The sequence below is a fragment of the Drosophila rhopaloa genome, unplaced genomic scaffold (genome assembly GCF_018152115.1).
Source record: "Drosophila rhopaloa isolate 14029-0021.01 unplaced genomic scaffold, ASM1815211v1 contig_155, whole genome shotgun sequence".
NCBI classification, from domain to species: domain Eukaryota; kingdom Metazoa; phylum Arthropoda; class Insecta; order Diptera; family Drosophilidae; genus Drosophila; species Drosophila rhopaloa.
Genome location: NW_025335034.1, coordinates 4,686,214 through 4,710,615, shown reverse-complemented (window position 1 = coordinate 4,710,615; position 24,402 = coordinate 4,686,214). Strand labels below are relative to the sequence as shown.

The window sequence follows — 24,402 nt, the reverse complement described above, 5'->3', positions numbered from 1 at the left end:
AGATTGGGCAGGGATTATGGCCCAAGAAATCTTCAGTGAACAAATCCTCAAAATCTTGGTAAAATTTTTGGAAGGGCAGCTGGGACATTTGTATTATTATTTTTATCACATGGAACAAACACATGGTTTATTATTTTTATAGTGCCAACAAGAACAGTAAGAAAATAATGTTCCATATCACTGCTATATGAGTCTGAAGCTTTCACTAAAGCGGAAAGTTAGTCATCTCATTATGGAATGTAATTTTTGAAATTTGGATATTTTTCACAATTGCATTGGCTTTTAAATTAAACTATACATATTTTTAATGATAAACTATTAGTTAACAACTCCTTAAACTTATCTTGGTAAAAATATTGAAATTGTAGATTTCTGTATTATTATTTTTAGTCATACGGAAATAAGACTTTTTTATAAAGCTTACTATAGCAGGAAGTCACTCAAACCCCTTGATGTTTTAATAGGCTCATTATGGATTGTAAATTTTTAAACTGGAACGTTTTTCATAATTGGGATATATTTTAAGTGAAATTCTTTAGTTTATAATATTTTAATTTTGGTTTCGTATGCAAGCCAATAAATATAACTTACCCGCTTTCGTCAACACATTTTATTTACTAGTTGTTAAAATAGATTTCGCAATTTGTAATTTAATGTAATTTTAACGGATAAGACTTTTTATAACATAACAAAATAAATAGTCAACAGCAGTTGGTACCTTATGTGCAACTTAAGAGACAAAATAAAGTATTTTAATAGACCAATTTAGCTGGCACCAAAGTGTTATTTTTGCAAAACGCAAAACCGATGACAGATGTTGCCACTGAACTTGGGAACCGATCGATTGAAAATTATCAGTGCAAAAACAAATGTAAATGCTGAAAGCTTTGCGATCGCAATGGCTTTGATGTTGTGGCCCCTGCCTTTGTTATTTTTTTTGCTGTGGCAGATGCGCAGCGTTGGCTTGGAAGTCGCGCATGCGCCGTGGTTGCTGGTTGCTGTTTGCCGCTGAGGTTGCTGGCGGTTTCTGTGGCTTTGGCCGGTGGCTCGCGAAGAGTGAGTGCATTTGAAGTGTTACATAAAGTACCAAACTCGAAGACATGCCGCTGCCAGCGTCTTCTTCGCATTGTGTTTGGCGCTTTGGAGCTTTTGATTTTCGTCTGTCCGCATTGTTATTGTTTTTTTTTTTTTTTTGTGTGTGTCTTTATTTTTGTGGCTTTGCCTGGTTATGATTTTGTATAAAAGTGCATGCTGCGCATCAGACAGCAGTGTAGTTCGCATTCGTCCATCGGCAGAGCATCGTCTGCAAAGTGCCCCCAAAAGTATCAAACAAGCATCTGGTGCTCACGAAAACGGTTAGTGCTGGATAAAGGATAACTCTTTAATAGTATACCATAACTCATCGTCATCATACAAAAATGTGACAAGATCTTTAATCAGGATTAATACAAAGCGACACATATCAAGAATCTGCATAGTCATCTATCACCGTAAATAGTGAAGTCAAAAGTTTCAATTCAATATAGTACTTATCATCCTTTTTCGGATTTTTCGAGTGCCCTTTTTTGTAGGAAAAGTTTATAAAACGGATTTATTTTCAATATACAACAGTCAGTCAACACAAGTAATCAATAGCGAAAAAGTGTAAAAGCAGAATTATTTATAGTTATCATTAAAAGATGTAAGATTTTTTTTCGAGGATTTATTTGAATCCCCTTTAAAAAAGGGTTAAACAATTTTTAATCAGGAGTCAAATAGTCATATTTAAAAATTTGTGAACAACTTTCGCACCGTAATGACTACAATTTATCCCACAAATATGAGAACTCTTTGAATAAGACTTATTCATATACAGACGACTATCAAAATAAATATATTAGTAGGATTGAGAACTTTGGTTCTTGGCCTTGTCGCCACTTAAAGTTCTTGCATAAGCAGTATGGCGAATTAGGAGTTGCCTCACATTCAGCGGGTCATCCAGTCACTTAGGCGGACTTTGAAAAATAATTAAAAATTTGTCGCAACCACTAAACAAGCGGCGCGAGCCAAACAATAAAGCAAAGTGCTGAAAAGCCAACAAGACGCAACGGGACGAGTCAAGACGACTCCGAGTGTGGCCAAAAGGCGAGACAGTAATTGGCAGCAGTAGCTGGAGAGGAAAATATGTGTCACTCACAACTCACAACTTGCAGCGCATGCAAGCCAGTGGGGGTGTAATGGTAATGGCGCTGAGAAATTGCCAACTGTCGTGCCCGATTTTGCAATGTCATAAAAGCCAGCTTTACGTTACTGCCGATCACGCCCCCACAGCTTGGGCCCTTTTTATTCAATTTCCCCCAAGAAAGGCCAGAGTTTCACTCTGCTCCGGATGGGATTCGCCAGAGATTGCAGGGGCTTTTGTCTGCGTTCGCGATTTTCCAAAAAGCCAAATTAAGTGCCAGTACCACGGCCTCAATGTCGAAGCGACACGCTCCGTCTGCTGGCCAGTTCTTGGCATTGGCCGACGGACCGAGCCAAGATTGACGAGCGATTAAGCCCCTCCGTGGGCCGAGTCTCGGCCATCGTCTTGGTGCCCGTAAAAACTTACGCAACATTAACGTAATCTTTCTATAACTATTTTTTGCCAGTAATCCACTTTCAACTGATTTTCTCTAATGCCCCGCCCCCTTTCTCCCGCTTTGCAGTTCGGTTAATTTGCATTCGAAGCGCATCGAGCTCATCCCCAGGAGAAGCAGCAGCAGCCATGCGAGTGGTAAGTACATTGAAACAAAATATAATAAACAAGTAGAGATCAGCTTTTCATTTAATTAAAATTATCTTGTAGTTAAAAGAATGTACGTTACTTTTAAAACGTTTTTAAAACACACTGCTCTAAATAACTATCCTCTAGAATTTATGTTTATAAGAATTGCAACACATGATTATTATACATTTTTAAAATGATCCCAATTTAATTGGTATTTAAATAGCTATCATGTTCCTCTTGGCTTAGTCAATCTTCTTCTTTATTTAAACAAGTCTTTGGCCTTGTCAGGCCTTGGTTTTTGTTTTAAGCCTAATGTAATTTATTTTGATTTAAAATATTTAAATTGAAAACGCTTCCATAATTGGGAAAACTAAATTGGTAAAAAAAATAGTAGTATTTTAAAGTGCCTACTTGTTTCTCTATGTACATAGCTTAAGAGACCCCACTGAAGTGGATCATCGATCGATGCGTTATAAAAAAGCTAATTTTCTAATTTCCTTGATTTCACAGCAGCTATTCGGTGTCATCGCCGTGGCCGTCGTGGCCGTTTCTCTGGTTCGCGATGTTGGAGCGGCAAAGCGTGAGGCGCCGCTGAACAACGCCTACCTGCCACCTAGTTCGCCCCAGCGTCCCTCATCCAAGTATGGTGCTCCACCCGGCAGCTCCTACCTGCCACCCGCCTCTGGTCCGGCGCCATCGTTCAACTCCGCTCCGTCCAGCAGCTATGCGGCCCCCTCGCTGAGCGTTTCTTCGGGTGGCCCATATCCGGCGCCGGCTCCACGACCCTCAAGCTCTTACGGTCCGCCTGCCTCCCGTCCTTCGTCCAGCTACGGACCTCCACCAAGCCGCCCAAGCCAGTCGTACGGACCACCGCCACAGGCCAAGAAGCCCCAGCATCGTCGCCCATCCGCCAGCTATGGAGCCCCGAGACCCGCTCCGCCTTCGCAGAGTTATGGTGCCCCGCCCTCTTCTAGCTATGGGCCACCGAAGTCATCGCCTCCTTCCCAGAGTTATGGCGCTCCTGCTCCTCCATCCAACAAGTATGGACCACCCAAGTCGGCGCCTTCTTCGAGCTATGGAGCTCCAAGGCCCGCAGCACCCTCATCATCTTATGGCGCTCCTGCACCACCTTCATCATCTTATGGTGCACCAGCTGCGCCCTCTTCCTCCTATGGACCACCAAAATCTGCGCCTTCTTCGAGCTATGGTGCCCCGAGACCCGCACCACCCTCATCCTCGTACGGCGCTCCTGCCCCACCATCCTCCTCTTATGGAGCTCCTTCCGCATCCTTTGGACCACCAGCACCACCATCTTCATCTTACGGAGCACCTGCAGCGCCCTCAAAGTCCTATGGCGCACCAGCACCACCATCTTCATCCTATGGCGCACCAGCTGCTCCCTCTTCCTCCTACGGACCACCCAAATCTGCGCCCGCACCACCCTCTTCCAGCTATGGAGCACCGCCCCAGGCGCCCATCAACTCCTACCTGCCCCCCGCCTCGCGTCCCTCGAAGCCATCGCCCAATTACGGAGCGCCCAGTGTGAGCAGCTTTGTGCCCTCGGCCTCTGCCCCGTCGACCAACTATGGAGCACCTTCGAAGACTCAGAGCCTGGGCAGCAGTGGCTACACATCTGGACCTTCTTCGTCCTATGATGCACCTGTGGCACCACCATCGTCTTCTTACGGAGCTCCCTCCTCTTCGTTCCAGCCAATCTCTCCGCCCTCGTCCAGCTATGGTGCTCCCAGCAGCGGATCAGGATCAAGCAGCGGAAGCTTCTCGGCGTCTCCTTCGTCCTTGTACAGTGCCCCGAGCAAGGGTTCCAGTGGTGGTGCATCCTTCCACTCGGCTCCATCCAGCTCCTACTCTGCCCCAAGTTCCAGCGCCAACAGTGGTGGATCATACCCCTCGGCACCTTCTTCTTCCTACTCAGCGCCCAGTTCGAGCTCCAGTAATGGCGGACCCTATGCCTCGGCTCCCTCGTCCTCCTACTCAGCGCCCAGCTCGGGATCCAACAGTGGTGGACCTTACCCTGCTGCACCATCGTCTTCCTACTCCGCTCCCAGTGCCAATGCTAACAGTGGAGGATCCTATCCTTCGGCTCCGTCCTCATCTTACTCGGCTCCTGGCTCAGGATCGAACAGTGGTGGACCCTACCCCGCTGCGCCTTCATCCTCGTACTCGGCCCCAAGTCCTGCAGCCAACAGTGGTGGACCTTATCCCTCCGCACCCTCGTCTTCGTACTCTGCACCCAGCTCGAGCTCTAACAGTGGTGGACCTTACCCAGCAGCTCCTTCATCTTCATATTCCGCACCCAGCTTCAGCTCAAACTCTGGTGGATCCTATCCGGCAGCTCCTTCATCCTCGTACTCCGCGCCCAGCTCGAGCTCAAGCAGTGGTGGACCTTACCCGTCGGCTCCCTCTTCCTCTTACTCCGCTCCCAGCCAGAGTGCCAATAGTGGAGGACCTTACCCGGCCGCCCCGTCTAACTCTTACTCGGCACCTGCCTCTCCCCCATCTTCATCGTATGGAGCACCAGTTTCGGGACCATCGTTCAGTGCTCCCTCGTCCTCATACGGAGCACCTTCAAGCGGATCTGGATCTAGTGCCGGCTCATTCTCGTCCAGCCATCAGTCATCTTCGTCCTCCTTCAGCGCATCTTCGGCGGGCAGCAGTGGTGGTAGTTACCCCTCGGCTCCCTCCAGCTCCTATGGAGCTCCATCGTCTGGATCCGCTCTGAACTTCCCCAGCGGACCCTCGTCCAGCTACAGTGCCCCGCCGACCGGCGGATCCTCTAGCTCTGGCCCATATCCCAGTGCCCCGTCCCAGGACTCCGGCTACGAGTACAACGGCCCCAGCCAGGTGCCCGAGACCATTCAGCAAGGATACAGTGCCGATGGTGGTTACACCTACCGCAAGAAGTGAGAAGTGAGCAGCCACTGCATCGCGAATACACCACGTGCCTTCAAATACTCAACCGCCACCACACCTGCACCCACATCATGTCATCGCCGTCGCCATTCACTCGCAATTGTAAATTATTCCCCGAATGACAACTAATTCGCCCATTCCTCTTTCTCCCCCATGGAAATCTAGCCGTAATTCATTGTACCATTAGATGTAAAACTCGAATCGTTTGTTAAATAAACAACTTGATGAAGATCATAGAAGACCGTAGAAGCCATCAGTTCTGGGCGATCGGTTCCCTTCACATCCGCGATATCCGCAATATCCGCGACATTCGCGGAATTCTTCCGTTCGGCTAATTGGCAGCAGAAGACAGTTGAAGGTTCAAATCGGCTAACAATGCAAATTTTTTGAAAATACCGGATATACCGGATAGCTGGCACATCCACTGACACGACAGCAACTCGGGCCACAATTAGAGGGCAATTCTTGAGCGACACAAGTTATGAGCTTATGACGGAGGGGGCGCTCATTTGGCGATTCCAATCTAATTGAGATTACAACTTAATTGCCACTGCAACGGCAACGGCAACTGCAACTGCATCATTAGCATGCTAATGGAGACCAGTTCAGATGGCGGCAGATTGGCAGCGAGCGGTGCTCTGACTATGGCAATTTAACCGACTGACTTTCGACTAAATAAAATAAGTAACTGTCGCATAGTTGCCACATGCTCGCCGATGTGAATCCCGAAAACGCATTGTCTTTTCGAACCGATGAGATGCGACACCGCCAAGAGCTCTTTGCTCTTTAAGTTGGGCTGAGAAATTTCCACCTGCGATAATACAATTCTATTGTCTGCGAATCGTCACTTGACGGCTTTTGTTGGGCCGTAATGTTTGCATTTATTTCACAAGCCAGTCAGTCAGCCAGTCAGTTAGTCGGTTAGTTCGCTAAATATGGACTGAGAAATAGAATAAATAACTAGACAGCGTTTGGGTTTGCGGCAACAGAGAAACCATTACAATATATAGATATATATACCTTTTATTTATTAAATACTTTTTTCGTTTCTTTTTGTTTGGGTTTTATTCCATTTCGCTATGCTTAAAACATTGATATGTATTCGGTTTAATTTGATCTTAATACATCATGTATATCGTAACCCTTTGTTCTATTCTCTTTTTCTTTTTTGGTTAACATAATGCCACTAAGGGAGCTTGGAATGGGTAGACCAAGTTTGGTTAACAATAACAGAAATATATTTTAACTAATTGCAAAACAGAATTGTTTCGACTGTTTTAACCAAGCGAAGTCATCGCAGTTGAATGCATAAATTATTTGGTGGTTTTGGTATAGTTGATAGTAACTTTACAAACGATTTTGAGTAATTTGCTTATTTACAAATCTGGTTAACTGCACAAAGAAACGCCTGAATGAAATACAAACACACTTAGTTATATATGTAGGTTTTCTGGAAATTTAGTTAAACTCCTTAGTTAAACGGATTCAAACACTATCGAAAATTACACACTCAGATCTGATGCAATAGATAATAACAATAACAACGAACAGATATATGTGTGTATCATATGGTAGGTAATCCTAGATGGACTCAAACACTTCTTAGATTCACTTATGTAAACGTTAAAAAACTTTACCCCAATACAACAAACATACGAGGCTCAATCAAAAAGCAGTCAACATTTATTACAATTAAGTGAGTTGTATGTAGTTATGGTACTTTATGGGGCTCAAAACCTTATCAAGTTATTTACGCATATTAGTTTACTTGAGTTGACTTTAGTTAGATTTAGATAAGTTCTTTCCAACGGACGAAAGAGTAACAAACGATCCAAGTGAATTACAAAAAGGGGAACCAACGCACATCTCTTCAATTCAATTCGATTTAATTTGGGTAATTTTAGTTCTCATTTTTAAGGTTTGAGGTTTGGGGTTCAGGCAGCGTGTGTTTAAATAGAATAGATTCTCCCTTGCCAAAACTTCTTATGCAGGTTTCTTGGGTCAATGTCGTGGGTGTTTCTTTGGGTATAACTTTCTAAATTCAGTGGCTGGCTTCTAATATGTATATATATGCTTGTGTATATGATTTTGTATAGGTATATATTTAGGTACTACGACGCAACATGTTTTATATAATTGCTTCATCCTTTGTCTGTTTTCCTGTGTATGATCTGCCATATACTTTGTGGTTTTTGCTCTTTGAGAGCAGCTAAAATTCATTCCTATATAACTCGATATGCCTCGTTTTCGCTCACTTACACAACTACTTTGTTTGCACATTATTGGGTATAGTTGATGCATAGTATATATATCTCGATTCTCCTATGTAGCTTACAAACAACAGTTACACGAGTGATATGTATATTGATAAACTTCCGCCTTGTTTTGATATGTTTCGTTTGCGTTATTTTGTGGATAGTTTTGCTTAGCTTTGTTCGTTCTGGAAGGACACATGATTCACATTTTATGCATCTATATAGTATATGATCGATATGCTAATGCCAGGAATGCCGATTCGTATTGCTTACGTGGCGCAAACACCTCTGTCCGTCTCAGTGGTTAAACATTTATTACAGCCTCTTCTCCGGCTTTTACTCTTTGGGCTAAGACGTATTTTTATGAAATTCTCGGGCCAGGAAAAATGCAGTTGATATGTATTCGGTTATTCGATTTCTGCATTTCTGATACCGTTTGAACATTTACACATATATTCTCTAACATCAAAATGAATACCGATAGAGCGCTTAAAGCTTGTAGAAACTATACACAATAAGTTGGCTAAATGAAAATGTAAACCTTACGATCAGCTTTCTGCACTTTTTACCTGAGCACTTGTGTGTTTAACGTACGTTTCCTAATACTTTCTGTACTCCGTCCACCTTCTGACAACCCAACTCCCCCGTTTAAATCCCCCTAACAAGCGCAACTTAAAATCGGATAATTCGCTGGATTCAACTGCAGCCTACTTTCGGGCCTTTGGGAATCTCGCTCTGGGCGACTACTCCGCTCAGAAGGCCGTGTTGTCCTGCTCCGGCGTGGGCATGGCCATCCCGCTTTGGCTCATCTGGCCACCTCCTCCCCCTGCGGGCTTCACGCCGGTGGCTGTGTCCAGCATCTTCTTGACCTGCGCCTGCGCCGTCTCCTGGTTCATGCGCCTCGCCTCCGCCACCGGCAGATCGTCGTCCGACTCCAGGGCGGGATTTATGCGGCCGTTGCGCTCATCCTTGCCCGCCATGGTGGCGGCGCCATAGGAGCGGGCCAGAGGTCCGGCCATCACGGATAGCTGCTCGCCCGATTCCGAGGGATCGCCGACGCGCTGCACATCCTCCGGAATGTTTACCACGCAACGGAAGTAGTCGTAGCTGGGCGGGAGCTTCCCGGACTCGAACATCATTCTGGAATTGGATAACAGAAAGAAGAGGTGAGTTATTAAATTTGTAAAATACAAGAAAGGGTGGTCAAAAAATAAATTAGTAAAGAACAATTATTTAATATTTCTATCTAAAATTATTAAGATATTATTATTATAATAATATTATTATATATAAGATAACAAATTTATTCAGTCAAAAATGTTCAATTAAAATTATAGTCGCTAAAAACTAAATACAGAAAATATTAACAAAGTTATTAAAACCTTTGATTGTGTAATTTATTGACATTGTTCATTTAAGTTTATTTCTTATAATTTACTAGGTCATATACTCACTTAGTCCACCAAGAGACGGAAACCAAAGTGATCAGGCTGAGCAACATGGCCATGGTGCGGAAGGGGAACATTTGCTCCTTCGTCTCCTCGTCGTAGCCGGGATACTTGATCAAGGGAGGCAGTCCAAGGATGGCCTCACCGCCCGACAGCCGGATGACCAGGGCCACAATGTATGCCGACAGGCTGCCGTACGTGTTGCAGTGCTTCTTGAAGTGCACCACCATCAGCAGCTGCGGGAACAGGATGACGTACACCAGATCGGAGCACATGGACCTGTCCAGGACGAAAGATAGAAACAGCCACTTTAGCAAATGAGCTGCCAGTCAGGTGAATAATGTATCTTCTCACGCACCACAATCCGTAGATGGAGGGAATGGTGAGCGCCATAATAGTGGCCAGGATGCCCACCACAATGATGGCGACGCGCATCACCCAAATGATTTCCATCTCGGATGCCTTCTGACGGAAAATCAATTTGTACACGTTCCGGGCGAACATGGAGGCGGCGGAGAGCACCGAGGAGTCGGCGGAGGACATCACGGCGGCGGAAACGGCACCCAGGCCAAAGAAGGACACGAAGTCGGGCGTGAGGTACTGCAGCACCATGGGCAGAATCATGCTTGTCTCGTCCACGGTGAGGGGATAGGGTCCCTTGTAGTCTGTCTCGTTCCAAGCTGTCAACAAAAATATGGAAATCGGTAAAAGGTTTTCCTATCTAAAGAATATCTAGAAAATAAAAGACCATGAATCGAAAATAGGTTCTGAAATCACTTGAAAAGTTATCTAAAAGTAAGCGATTCGTTACGAAACAAACCGTATTTGATTCCATTCCATACTTTTAGACACCTTTAGAAGTGTTTTTTTAAAACTCTACTGATTTTTTTAAGAAGTATTACATTTAATTGTCTAGGACTCACGTGTGGCCTTGGCAATGGCTCCGATGAGTACCGGGGGAATGGCCATCAAGATGCATCCAGCGGCGGCCACATAGGAAAGCAGTTGAGCCCGTCCGGCTGTCTTACTGGAGAGCACCCGCTGGAAATAGACCTGCCACGGAATGCCACCGAATACCAGCAGCAAGCCGTAGTCTATGTAAAGCCAATGCTTTTTTGGCTCCACGTGCCCTATCCAGTCCACCTCCAGGTCGCTCAGGCTGCCCACGTGCTCGTTGCTCCAGGCGAAGGGAATGCACATCCACAGGCCAATGAAGATGCAGAACAGCTGGATCACGTCCGTGTACGCCACGGAGTACAAGCCGCCGAACAGCGTGTAGAAGATGGCGATGCACGAGGACAGGATCACGGAGGTGCGGTGGTCCATGTCGATGATGACCGATAAGGTGGCGCCCAGGGCGGCCAGGATGCCGGCTGCCCAGAACACCTCACCGCAGAGAGCGGGCAGGAAGAGCAGGCCACCCATCCTCTCACCAAACGAATCCTGCAGGGGGTCCAGCATGGTAATGTATCCTTGCTTACGCATCGGATTAGCAAAGAAGATACCACCTATATTTAGAAGGTAGAGTAGAGATTTTAAATTTAACTATATTTATATTTCAGAAATCTTTATGGGTTTCTAAGCAAATGTTTTATATTATTTTAACGAATACATTTTAAAAGCTATAACAGATTTGAGCAAAACCTTAAAGTACACCCTTTCAGGTATTTAATTAAATTTGAATATTTCTTTAATCTAGAGCCTTTTAATAATTAATAATGAAGTAGAAAATTGGGTAATATTACATATTTCTATTCATATTTATAAATCAAACCTTGGCATAATGCTTAAGAATGCAATTTGTATTAAAGCAATAATATATTTCCCTAGTTATACTTAGACAATATAAAATTAGAATATTTAATTAGAATATATTATAAATTAGAATGAGACCCTAAGAAGGTAGAAAGTTATGTCAATATATTTTTTTTAAGTCATCAATCATTTTTAATAAACATTAAGAATTGTCTGGGCCCTTCAAAATATAACATTTATATTAAACTTTTTTATAGTGAGTACTAAATCGGAATTTTAACATTTTTATAATATTTCTTATGTGATTAAAAATGTGTTTGCATATTTCGAGGGAAAAATATATATATTTTGAAACATAAAGAGAGATATTTTGCCATGAATACTTTCTTATGAAAATACTTACCGAAAACCAAACTGAGTGCGTAGCCAAACGGAGCCTGGCACCAAACCAGGCCCGATGTGTATATAGCCTCCGCCGTGCCGTTGATGTAGCCGCCACCCACCCAGGTGGCCGTCATGGTGAAGATGCCCACGAACAGGCCGATGGAGCGGCCAGCCAGCATCACCTCCTCCTCCGAATCATTGCCGGATTGTTTCTTGCGACCGGCCCAGATGCCCACCACCAGGATCAGGAGGTAGAAGAGCACGATGCTCACTACGCCAGCGATATTGATCATTTTTGTAACTCAGGCGTTTCCTTGGCTTCGAATATCACGGCTCTCCACGCACTTGTGTAAACTAATACCCTCAGAATGGGGTTGACCTTTAGCTGTAACGGAACACGAAGTGGGGGAATGGAGGCACAAAGAGTTACAACCTTGAGCATAATGGTTAATATTGCTGCCCGCTGGCAGGAGCTTATTTTTCAATTAACTAGCAACAGCACAGGGCATTAATTATTAAGCCAATGCATTGGCCATGGCCGTTGGTGCGCCTGACCTTTGTCTGCAAGGATATAATTGGAGTTGGCCCCCCTCCAACCCCTTTATCCCTCCCAGCTTTCACAAAATGCGTCCTTGCTAATGGGGCTCAATTAACTAGTGGTTGCATTTAGTTTGACCTCTACAGCGATTATAGTTTTAGACACACTTCTAATATTATCGCTAAAAAGGTTAGAAAATATCTATAATTACTGAAACCTTGTATTTATAAATACATTTATTTTTTTAAAGAGCAAACGGTTAAACGCTATTGTTATCAACCTTAATAATTCAAATATTTTTTAAAGAAAGATTGTTAATATTTTTAAATTAATGACAACTAATAACCTTAAGATTCATTTACGTTTTATGTTTGCTTAGCCAAATTCAATTGATTGAAAAAATATTATTAAAATAAACGAAATATCTTATTAAAATTTGTCTTTTTTTTAAATAATGTAATGCAGTGAAAATTCAAAAAAAAAGTTTATTTAATTATTATACTCTAATAATAGTTATGCTTTTAGTTCCCAACTAATTTAACTTAAAGAAATCAAAATGTCCGGAAATTAATTCTGATTGTAGGCGCACGCACATTTCTTGCTTATATAACAAAAATACCCAGTTGGGAGCGGGACAGTCCGGACTCCGACTTATGTAAAATACATAAACAATTCAGACCACCTCGTGTGGGAAGTCAAGTCATACGTCATAGCCACGACAAACAAGCGGCCACCTCGAGAACACCTCAATACCACCCAATCCCGCAGGGGGCTTCATTCACAAAAATTGAGCAAAGCACGGAGCGCAACGGTTGGGGGTGATGGTAATGGTAATGGTAATCTGCGCATGTCCCAGCGAATTTGCGGGCAATCGAACGGGAAGCGACTCACCTCTGCCTTTGGGTTTGTGCGCCAAGTTCAAGCGGACGCCAATTTGCGACTCTGGAGCGTAGCGACGGCAATCAAAGAAGCGCGCCAATCAAATGCGCCTCGGCTTATGCAACATTTCCTGTTCCAACGGGCTTTCGGGATTCCCCGTAGTAGTTTAATCACAAATCCCTCGTATAGGAATCGGAATCGAGCTTAAGGACTCCGGCTAGGAACTCGAATCTCGGTCTGAGCACCAGTCTAGACCAGGCAGCAGTCGCCCCAGCGGAGGGACGTCTTCTGAGACGGACTGTTACGCGTCCTAAAATGTAACCCGCACATGTGCTCCGGCTGTTGAGGAAACGCGTGATGGCTGCATTAAACCAATGCCACTGGCTCCGCACCCGTGAAGTTGTCGAAAATGTCCCAGATTATATAAATAATGCAATCAAGTGGTAAAGGCTCCTTCAGTTTGTTTTGTAACCCTCCTAATTCGATATTAACTTCAAGGTGGACGCAACCAAATCGATATTTGGAAATTAATTTTGGAATTTAACTAAAGCCATTTGGTGTCCATAAACAAATGAGCAGTCAACTACGGGCTATTGGCAAACTAAAAACACGTTTCCACGTTCAGCCGTCGGACCGTGCTGGCGGTTAGAGCGACGAAATTGTAACTGAATTGGAAGTTCAAGTACTGGAGTCCCATCGGCGACCCGATGGCCTCTTCGACGGAAAATGGTAGAGCCGAGTGGGCGTTCATTTTGTGTATGTGCGCAGGAATTTTCACCGAATCAGCGGGAGAATCGTTTCGTGGAAGCCGCCACTCGACTCAAATTAGGGGTGATTTTCAGCGAAGGGGAGTTTGCCAGCATTGGAAATGTGGTGGAAAGCTCAACCAATCTGACTGGAGTCGTCAGAAAGTTCGTGCCCCTTAATGCCCCATTGAAAAAAATATGCAAAAAGGTCTAACATTTACAAAGTTACATTGAGAGGGTCTTAGAGAATACATCAATTACAGGTCTAGACTAGTTTAAAAGTATACCTAAATTGAATATTTGAAGTATTTTACTGCTACCGCTGAGCTAGTAGCCGAACTTCTCGTTCAAATGAGTGATGCCGTCACCACTTTGGTTGGATGGTGGCACCCACTTGGCGTACTTCTCGCTGTCTTCGTGCTCGGCCAGCTCGTCCAGGTCCATGTCCACATCCTGCCGCTGTTTGTTGCGCTGTCGTTGGCGCTGACGCCGCTTTTTCTGCGCTTCCTCTGCTCCCGGTTCCGGGGTGTCGTCTGCTGGGGTGCTGGTGTTTTCCATCGCTTCTGCTGCCATAGTTGAAGCAACAGTGTCGCTGGGAGCTGTCAAAGTTTCCGCTGTCGACATCACGTTGTCTGGTTTTAAGACTTCCGCTTCAGCGTTTGTTGGTTTACTCTCTTCCGTTTGGCCAGGAGGTTTGCTTTCCTGCAAGTTCTCAATCTCTGGAGTCGGTGGCTTTGCCACAGCTTCCTGTTCCGCCTCTCCCTCCTTCGATAAGCCCACCTTCTTTTCCTTTACTGCTTCCTCGGGCTCTTCCTCTTCAACTTCCTCCTCGTCCGAGGCAAATGCATTTGATTGGGGCTTAGTCTGTGTGCTCGGCGGCGCTTTGACCACCTTGAATTTGCTGAACTGATTCCTTTTGCCAATCATGGGTAGTTGCTTCCTGGCTACATTCCCCTCCTGGGCGCACGATTCCTTCGTGGCTGTGGCACTGCTTGTGGCGAATGGCAAAGCTGTTGGCTTGGCTATCTTTAAGAGGCGTTCAATCTTTTGCTGCTCGCCTTTGAGACGTTGCTGCTCCAACTGTTTGGGATATCAGAAGTGGTAATTATGAGTAAAAAAAACTTGTTCCGGTATAACTACTAACCCTTAGCTTTTTGATCTCGGTTTTATCCAATTGCTCAACATCTTCGGTTAGCATATCCATGAAGTTGTCCAAATCATCGCCTTCAGCTTGCTGCTTGACGGCCAGCTCTTTAGACTTTTTCTCCTTTTGTTGGTAAGATGCGATCTCTTGTTCTACCTTATCCATTTCCATATTAAGGTCAATCTCCTGTTTTAGCTGTTGATGATTCGATTAGTTAATATTCAAAAATAAGACTTCCGAAACGTACCAAATCCTCATAGGTAAGGGTGACGTTAGCACCTGCGTTCTCCTTCCGCTGCTTCTTGCGCGCCACATCCCCAGTTCGATCCCAAAACTCATCCTCGTCGTCAGAGTCCCCTGGCTTAATAATTTTTCTTTTTTGAGCCTCCTGGTTCGCCTGACGGAGTACACCGTGCCTGTCCAGCGTGCGACATGCCTCCAGGGCGCACTGCACTACGCAGTCCTTCTTGCGCCCCTTGTGGTTGACCTCCACAGTGATCGGCCTGCCATTGGAGTCGTCTAGTGGCAGCTCCACCCTGCAGACGAAGGAGCCGGTGGACAGTTCATCGCATCTGTACTCTAGATTTAGACCCTCACGCTCGAAGAAGCCGCGTAACGTTTTCTTAGGGTCATCGAAGAAGAGCTCTTCGTTGTTGGTGCTGGCATAGGGATTGTGGCTGAGATCCGTCTCCTCGTCGGCGTCATCGCCCATGCCCCAGCTGACGCCCTCGTTGCGCTCCCGCTCCTCGGCTTGAAGAAGCCGTATTTCCCTCTCTACCGCTGCGTCGGCCAGTTCCTTCTCCCGTTTCTGACGCAGCTCGGTGACAGAGAGCTCCGATTCGGGCTCCTCATCCTCGCCGGGACCCTGCAGGATGTAAACGCGGGTGCTGCCACCCAGCTTGAGCATATGCCCGACCCGCATGCGGATGTAGACCTTGGGCGGCACGCGCTGTTTGTTTAAAAAGGTGCCGTGTGTGCTCCCCATGTCGTAGATATACCAGCCCTCCGGTTGTTCATTTCTAGCTGGCTCCTCCTGGTCTTCTGCCTCTTCCACTTCGTCAAAGTCTAGCTTTGGCGGATCCTTGGGCTTGTACTGCAGCACCACGTGGAAGCGCGAGATCGTTGGATGGGCAGCAGGCACATCGTTCTCCGGCAGACGACCGAAGGTCCACACCGCCTGTTGCTGCAGTTGACGCACCGTGTCGATAATCTGGCCGGATTTGAGCACCTCAAAGCTGTAATTCTGATCGCCGGATGGCGGAGCGGACCATTTGGGCACCTTGTACGGACAGACGGCCGCTGGCGAGGATTTGGGAGCTTTGAGAATTTTCGGCGGCGGAGGTGGCGGCTCCGCGGGAACTTCGGAGCGCGGCTTTTCCGTGATGATCACTTTGGGTTTGGGCAGAGGAGCGGGCACTTTGAACTCGTTCATGCTGACGGTAAGGCGAAATATGTTAATTTTCAGAGCAGTAAACAAATTTTCGCGAAGACCGCAGCTGATTTTCTGCGCAGAGGGCCCAGGTATTGCCCGCCAAAAAATATCGCTTTTTTCAACAGTTGTCCCAAAAGACTTAACTTTTATTTCTCATTTTTCCTTTATATTTCTTGCTTAAATCTATTTTTTGTTGATTTGTTTTTTAACACAAATTATAAATACAAACATGCAGTGGTAGCGGCGATAGTGTCCCAAAAACTAACTTTCTTGTCCCAAAAAATTGATATTAATTTGAGAACTCGGTATTATATTCGCACGGTCACATTGACCCCGCGTCGTTTTGTTTTGTTTTTCGTTTTTATTTTTCTATTATTTTTTATAATAGTTAAATGAATATGAATAGTTAAAACTCTACCGATATGGCGTTTTCGCAGTCCTTTAACTTTGGGAACAGCACCTTCATGGAGCTGGAAAAAGGGATGCAAGCGGCCGGAAAAGAGAATACGCACGTCGGAAATGCCAATACCAAAGGAGCAAGTGTTGGCAAGGATTCGAAGGTGGCAAGCCAGGATAACTACTCCGAGTTTTTCAAGGATGAGTTCTCCTACGAAGTCAATCAAGCCAAGAAACCCACAGAACAGTCTCTTATAAATGTGTCCCAGGTTATGGACAATTTTGAAGGAGTTTCTCAACGTGATTCTGGAGATGTTAGCATCTCATCCGCATTCGACGCCCAAATCTGCACGGAGGATGTGTTTGATACCGAGGACAAGGACAGGGAAGCAGCCCAGGAGCTCCCCGATTTGGACGAGAGCAGCTTTCTCTGCCCCCCACAGGATCCGGAGGCTTCCCAGCAGCTGAAGGAGGACATTCTGCGCAGTCGGTGCGTTGTGGCCAAGCAGGGTGGCTATCACGAAACCTCGCGAATAAGCCAGAACCTAAGCAGTATGTCACCAAACCAACTGCGAGTGTCACCCAACACTTCCAGCATTCGGGAATCGGTGCCCCAGAAAATGGACCCACCACCCGACCTAGAGTCTCTTAAATCAATAGCCTCGTGGAACCTACCCCACTGCATTCAGGCTGAATACAAGAAGAAGGGCGTCGTTCGAATGTTCGACTGGCAAGTAGAGTGCCTGTGCAAGCCAAGGGTGCTGTTCGAGCACTGTAACCTAGTGTACTCCGCACCCACGTCGGCCGGCAAGACTCTTGTCAGTGAGATCCTGCTGCTCAAAACCGTCCTCGAGCGCGGAAAAAAGGTGTTGCTCATCCTGCCCTTCATTTCGGTGGTGCGCGAGAAAATGTTCTACTTGCAGGATCTGCTCACGCCGGCTGGGTACCGTGTGGAGGGTTTCTACGGTGGATATACACCTCCCGGAGGCTTTGAAAGCCTCCATGTGGCCATCTGCACAATCGAGAAGGCCAATTCCATTGTAAATAAATTGCTGGAACAGGGCAAACTGGACTCGATCGGAACAGTAGTGGTCGACGAGGTTCATCTCATTTCGGACAAAGGACGCGGCTATATTCTGGAACTATTGCTGGCTAAGATCCTGTACATGTCCCGACGTAATGCACTGCAGATTCAGGTGATCACAATGTCTGCCACTCTGGAAAATGTGGAACTGCTGAAGAGTTGGTTGGACGCCGAGCTGTACATCACAAACTACCGTCCGGTTGCTCTTCGGGAGATGATCAAGGTGGGGACAAAGATCTTCGACCAGCAGCTGAAGTTCCTGCGCGATGTTTCCCAGCTGAAAGAGATGCGACAAGCCCTGAGCAACGATTCTGACGATGTGGCCCTGCTCTGTATTGAGACGTTGCTAGAGGGCTGCTCCGTCATCGTGTTTTGCCCCTCGAAGGACTGGTGTGAGAACCTTGCCGTTCAGTTGGCCACTGCTATGCATGTTCTCATCAAGTCTGGCTCCGAGTTGGGCCGACGTTTGCGAGCCAATCTCAATCCGGGGGCCATCGAGGAAGTGAAACAGCAATTAAGGGATATTCCCACAGGTTGGTAAAGGAAGATCGATTATTTTGTATTGTTCTGCGACTTTAATTCTCTTATCTAGGTCTCGATGGGGTCATGTCCAAGGCTGTTACCTACGCCTGCGCCTTTCACCATGCCGGTCTAACCACGGAGGAGCGAGATATTGTTGAGGCCTCCTTCAAAGCGGGAGCGCTTAAGGTTCTAGTGGCCACCAGCACACTGAGCTCAGGTGTTAATCTGCCTGCTCGACGAGTGCTCATTCGCTCGCCTTTGTTTGGAGGCAAGCAGATGAGCTCCCTAACATATCGTCAGATGATCGGACGAGCAGGTCGCACAGGGAAGGACACGCTGGGTGAGTCCATTCTCATATGCACGGAAAGTAATGCAAGAATTGGCCGAGATCTGGTGTCAGCTCAGCTACAGCCCATTACATCCTGTCTGGAAATGGATGGAAGCGTAAGTTAACAAGCATATAGCTTGATCAATATAAACAAAATTCCCATCACAGACTCACTTAAAACGCGCTCTCCTGGAGGTCATATCTTCTGGTGTGGCGAGCACGAAACAGGATATTGACTCCTTCGTGAACTGCACGCTGCTGAGTGCCCAGAAGGCCTTGCAGGCGAAAGACCAACCACCAGATGATGACTCGGACTCCCACTACATTAGTGATGCCCTGGACTTTCTTGTTGAGTACGAATTCGTGCGCCTGCAAACGGACGAGGAGGCGGAGACAAAAGCCTATGTAGCTACGCGTCTGGGTGCCGCCTGTCTGGCTTCTTCCATGCCGCCCACTGACGGCCTCATTCTCTTTGCGGAGTTGCAAAAATCCCGTCGTTGCTTCGTCTTAGAGTCTGAGCTCCATGCTGTATACCTAGTGACGCCCTACTCCGTGTGCTACCAGCTGCAAGATCTCGACTGGCTGATTTATCTGGATATGTGGGAGAAGCTAAGCCCGGCCATGAAAAAAGTGGGCGAATTGGTGGGGGTAAAGGAAGCATTTCTTGTGAAAGCGATGCGTGGTCAAACGAAACTAGACTACAAGCAGATGCAGGTGCACAAGCGGTAAGTTACTTTTGGCAAAGTTAAAATAACAATTTTTAATAATTCCTTACATACCCTCCAGCTTCTACACAGCTTTAGCACTGCAAGAGCTAGTAAACGAGACGCCAATAAACGTGGTGGTGCACAAGTTCAAATGTCACCGAGGCATGCTACAGAGTCTGCAGCAAATGTCCTCCACGTTCGCGGGCATTGTTACGGCCTTTTGCAACTCCCTGCAGTGGTCAACCCTCGCCCTGATCGTTTCCCAGTTTAAGGACCGACTCTTCTTTGGCATCCACAGGGATCTTATCGATCTGATGCGGTTACCCGAACTGTCACACAAGAGAGCACGTGCTCTTTTCGATGCGGGATTTACCAGTTTGGTAGAGCTGGCGGGTGCCGATTCCTTGGAATTGGAGAAAGTGCTCTTTAACTCGCTCAGCTTTGACTCGGCGAAGCAGCACGACCACGAGAACGAGGAGGAGGCGGCCAAGCGCAATATGGTACGAAACTTCTTCATCACCGGTAAGGCAGGAATGACAGTGGGTGAGGCTGCTAAACTGTTAATAGGCGAAGCTCGCCAGTTTGTGCAACACGAGATCGGGGTGGGCAGCATTAGGTGGAGTCAAGTGGAGCCGGAGGCGAGTGGAGGACCCGAGTCAGTAAATAGAGGCGAGGAGGTAGATATTCACATGTCGCTCGAGGAGGAGCAAGTTCGAAACCAGCCGACACAAAAACGGAAACTGTCAATGGAGGAAAAGGGGATTGCCGGAAGTGCTTCAAAAAACAAGATTCAAAAACTGGATCCACTGGTTGAGAAACAAAATAAGTCACAGAAGATCCACTTTGTCGGAAGCGTTAATCATACTAAAAATATTAATAGTCAAAATAATATAACCAATACTCCTTTACAACCGATAAAAAAACATTTCGACGGATTAAAGCCAAGTTCTTTAAAGGATTCTCATCAAAAGCCAAATGAGAAAGCTCCAGAAATATTAAAGACTCGACCGATATCTTCTAGCACCAATGTTCAAGAATATAAAGGTCAATCATCAGAAAAGCCTTTGGATAAGATGGAAAACCAGGGACCTATTAATCGTGATCCGATTCAAAAACCTGCTGAAAAGAGCACGGTTAATACTAGATCTGAAGTCGCAAATAAGGGAGTAAAATCGGTAACAGATAGCAAAGTTCAAGAGAAGGTGTCATCACCTTCAAATCGGCACATTCATAGTAAAATCCAAACAACAGTGGGTAACTCTAGCGGCGAATTGCCAAAACAGATCCTTAATAAGGAAAGCAGTCCAGTAGTTCCAAGATCTAATAACCAACCTGCAATCGAAGAGAAACCCAGCACCAGTCATAATGCACGGAAGGAGATACTAAGAAAAGAAATGGCTGAACGTCGAAGGATAGCTTTAATGAAGATTCAGCAGAAATGCGCAGAAAGGGAGAACCCGAACAAAGATCAACACATACAAGCAGCCAGATCTGCACCACTTCCTCATAACCACACCCCAAACAGGGGAAACAATACACAAATTAGTCATGCGGCCCGAAACAGTCAACGTCAGCCAGAGCTGGAGTCTCCTAAGACTGCGGTAGCCATCAATCCACCAATGGCCATGCCATTCAAAACGCCGTCCAGCGCAAGTAGAGAATCTTCGGTAACCCCCATCAGTGTTCGGATCTCATCTCCCCAAATGCCCCGCAGAAGCCCTCGAAATCATACTCTGTCCCCGTCCAATACTCCGAATCGCACTGCCTCTAGAAAGGTTTCCACCGCAGAGCAGGATCTGTTCATGGCAGACGATTCATTTATGCTGAACACCGGACTAACTGCTGCTCTTACGGCCGCCGACGGTAAAATGGCTGCTTCTTCGGAGGCGGATGAGATCCCTAGCTCGCAACCCAAAGAACCGGAGGTGATCTGTGCCCTGACTCCCCATGCATCAAGGATGATGCGCTCCTACCAGTTGCGTTCGCAGCGCTTGCAGAGTCCCAGTTCACGATCAAACAGTAGCTCTACCGGAACCGGAGCTTCCCCTAGTGAAACCGAAAAGGAATCGGAATCAAAAGTGGCTTCCTCAATGGAACTTTCGGACATGTCTTTGGAAAACTCGTTAATGAAAAATCCAATGCATCTGAATGCGTCACACATCCTGAGCTGTTCCAAGGTTGATGACAGTGCTTCTAGCTTTTCAAGCTGTGAGATCATCGACGTGTGCGGAAACAGGCAGTTGTTTCAAGGTGCCCTCATGGAGCTCCTCGAAGCCACGCGCTGCGGCTTCAGTGTGGGCATGCAGGCTCAAGCGGGCAGACAGAAGCCCCTGATCGGAGCCAATCTTCTGATCAATCAGGTTGCGGCAGCAGAACAGCGGGAGGCGGCTGGGGGCAAGCAGGTGCTTTTTCAAGTGGACGACAGCAACTTTATCGCCGGCTTATCCTTCTGTCTGGCGGACAATGTAGTCTACTACATGAACATGCAGGAGGAAGTTCAGGCGAGGGGACAGGGTGTGCCCACCAGTCTAAAGATACAGGAAGTGTGTAAGCTGATGGCTCGAAAGGAGCTCACATTAATCATGCACGATGGCAAGGAGCAGCTAAAGATGCTGCTAAGGGCGATTCCGCAGCTTGAGAAGATTAGCGTGAAACTGGAGGATCCCAAGGTGGGAAACTGGCTGCTGCAGCCGGACAAGACAATGAGGTTTCATAATTTGGTAACTATTAAATATAATAACAAACAGTTCTGTCTTAATTGTTGATCTTGCAGTGCCAGCAGTTCGCTCCAGAGTGCACTGCCCTTGCTGATCTTTGCGGCAGCGGTCGTGGTTACAGCAGCTACGGCCTTGATAGCTCCAGTGCTATTCTTCCAAAAATAAGGGCGTCCATCGAGGCTTGTGTAACAGTGCACATAATCAAGGGTCAGATCGAGAATCTTGAGAGGATCGGCAAGGGCGAATTGCTAAAGTTTTTCCAAGGTGGGTTGATGGCGATTCTTGATAAAAGCTACAATAACACGCATTCTTTTTAGATGTTGAAATGCCCATTCAAATGTCTCTTTGCCACATGGAGTTCGTAGGGTTTCCGGCCATGCAGCAACGGCTGCAGCGGCTCTTCCAACAAATGGTAGCCGTTACAAAAAAGTTGGAGGTAAAGATCTACGAGCAGCATGGCTCACGTTTTAATCTTGGCTCGACGCAGGCCGTGGCTAAGGTTTTGGGACTTCACCGGAAACCCAACGGGCGGGTAACCACCTCGCGGCAGGTGCTGGAGAAGTTGGACTCGCCCATATCACTTCTCATTCTGGGCCACCGAAAGCTGGGGGGCCTTTTGGCTAAGAGCATTCAGCCGCTACTGAAGTGCTGCCAGGCGGATAGAATTCATGGCCAGAGCATAACCTATACCGCCACAGGTCGTATTTCCATGACAGAGCCGAATCTACAGAATGTGGCGAAGGACTTTGCAATTAAAGTCGGAGCTGATGCCATCAACATATCCTGCCGCTCGGCATTTGTACCCCAGGATGAGGGGCGATGCCTCCTATCGGCGGACTACTGTCAGCTTGAAATGCGAATCCTTGCCCATTTGTCCCAGGACAAGGCTCTGCTGGAGGTGATGAACTCGCCGCAGGACCTTTTTACAGCCATTGCGGCGCACTGGAACCGAATAAACCAGTCCGAGGTGTCGGAGCACGTGCGAAACGGCACTAAGCAGATCTGCTACGGAATCGTCTACGGCATGGGCATCCGCTCTTTGGCTGAGTCCCTGAAGTGCAATGAGCAGGAGGCGAAGATGGTATCCGAGCAATTCCATCAGGCGTACAAAGGCATTCGAGAGTACACCCAGAAGGTGGTCAAGTTTGCTCGCAACAATGGATATGTGGAGACCATCATGGGCCGCCGGCGCTACCTGGACCACATTAACAGTCCCGAAGAGCAGATGAAAAGTAATAATTCCCAAGCAAAAATATATTATTGATTTAAAGATATATTTTTTACCCCGCAGATCAGGCCGAGCGTCAGGCCATAAACTCCACTATTCAAGGTGGTGCTGCGGATATTGCGAAAACTGCAATATTGAAAATGGAAAAGAACATGGCCCGGTATCGAGGAAAATTGGGCCTGGGGGAGAGATCAGTTAACCTGGTTATGCACTTACATGACGAACTGATCTTCGAGGTCCCTGCCGACAAGGCCAAGAAAATTGCCAAAGTACTGAGCCTTACAATGGAGAATTGCGTGAAACTTAGTGTTCCACTCAAGGTTAAGCTGAAGATAGGACGCAGTTGGGGTGAATTGCAAGAGATTAGGGTGTAATTTGCTTGACTTGTTTTTATTGTAGTATATCGAATTTTATAGGAATTTTAATCAATTTTTAGACTGCTTTGCCTCCCACTCCGTCCAGGAACCGGCATAAGCCTTGGCGCTGCAATGAATTATTAGAAAAATAAATGTACATAGCTTATACTATTTAATTTTGTATAGTACTTGGTAAAGCCTAAGGTGCTGGCCAAATTGGCGGCTCTAGCTGCTCGTCCTCCCGCCTTGCAGGAGAAGATCAGGACCGCATCGATCGCCGGCTTTTCGCGTCCATATGTCTTCGCGAAGTCGTTGTCCGGCAAGTTCAGAGCCTTCTCCAACTCGGCCACTGGAAATAGAGGAAAGGTGTGTCTGACAAGGCGGTAATCCCCGGACTTTGGAGCTCCTCACATGGAATGTTTATGCTGGCGGGCAGGACCCCTGTCTCCTTTAGCTCAGTCTCGTTGCGGACGTCGAACAGGTACTTTTCCGGGTGATTTGGAACATCCTTGACTTCGTCGTATGTGGCCATAGCAATTTTTATTAATAAATGAATTCAACACCAAATTAAACCCGGTAAGCCAACTTATCTGAAGTGTGACCACTAATCGATCAATTTAATATACCAGGGGAATCTAGCAAAATATACCAAGACAAAGGTTAGTGTCGCCTATTATTTTTAAATTTTAAAAGTAACTGAAATATATAAATCTACATTCAAAATGACCACCCTTTTTGACAAAAGTTAGGCATTACCTAAGATTAGGAGAGTTTTAAAGCACTTTTTATGTTATTTAATTATTGCC

General features: G+C 46.3%; 5 protein-coding genes across 5 annotated transcripts; 2 read left to right on the top strand and 3 right to left on the bottom strand.

The window, feature by feature from the left end:
* The first annotated feature begins 1,228 nt into the window (after window positions 1–1,228).
* LOC108048726 (extensin) lies at window positions 1,229–5,916 on the top strand. The gene is made up of 3 exons (XM_017129560.2): window positions 1,229–1,355; window positions 2,685–2,752; window positions 3,257–5,916. The coding sequence occupies exons 1-3, from the start codon at window positions 1,229–1,231 to the stop codon at window positions 5,669–5,671; spliced, it is 2,610 nt and encodes an 869-aa protein (XP_016985049.2). The 3' UTR covers window positions 5,672–5,916.
* Window positions 5,917–6,663: 747 nt separating this feature from the next.
* Window positions 6,664–13,633, bottom strand: LOC108048785 (high-affinity choline transporter 1). The gene is made up of 6 exons (XM_017129672.2): window positions 12,949–13,633; window positions 11,539–11,904; window positions 10,304–10,888; window positions 9,739–10,060; window positions 9,387–9,659; window positions 6,664–9,072 (listed from the first exon to the last, which is right to left on the bottom strand). The coding sequence occupies exons 2-6, from the start codon at window positions 11,810–11,812 to the stop codon at window positions 8,685–8,687; spliced, it is 1,842 nt and encodes a 613-aa protein (XP_016985161.1). The 5' UTR covers window positions 11,813–11,904; window positions 12,949–13,633; the 3' UTR covers window positions 6,664–8,684.
* A 260-nt stretch (window positions 13,634–13,893) lies between these two features.
* On the bottom strand, window positions 13,894–16,332 carry LOC108048795 (kanadaptin). Its single transcript, XM_017129685.2, has 3 exons — window positions 15,074–16,332; window positions 14,827–15,021; window positions 13,894–14,762 (listed from the first exon to the last, which is right to left on the bottom strand). Exons 1-3 carry the CDS (start codon window positions 16,256–16,258, stop codon window positions 14,010–14,012), a joined length of 2,133 nt encoding a protein of 710 aa, XP_016985174.1. The 5' UTR covers window positions 16,259–16,332; the 3' UTR covers window positions 13,894–14,009.
* Window positions 16,333–16,590: 258 nt separating this feature from the next.
* Window positions 16,591–23,614, top strand: LOC108048779 (DNA polymerase theta). Its single transcript, XM_017129649.2, has 7 exons — window positions 16,591–18,271; window positions 18,331–18,704; window positions 18,757–19,313; window positions 19,375–22,015; window positions 22,069–22,276; window positions 22,330–23,244; window positions 23,304–23,614. Exons 1-7 carry the CDS (start codon window positions 16,681–16,683, stop codon window positions 23,612–23,614), a joined length of 6,597 nt encoding a protein of 2,198 aa, XP_016985138.2. The 5' UTR covers window positions 16,591–16,680.
* LOC108048778 (rhodanese domain-containing protein CG4456) lies at window positions 23,612–24,207 on the bottom strand. Its single transcript, XM_017129648.2, has 3 exons — window positions 24,008–24,207; window positions 23,786–23,945; window positions 23,612–23,723 (listed from the first exon to the last, which is right to left on the bottom strand). Exons 1-3 carry the CDS (start codon window positions 24,126–24,128, stop codon window positions 23,666–23,668), a joined length of 339 nt encoding a protein of 112 aa, XP_016985137.2. The 5' UTR covers window positions 24,129–24,207; the 3' UTR covers window positions 23,612–23,665.
* Window positions 24,208–24,402: the final 195 nt, after the last annotated feature.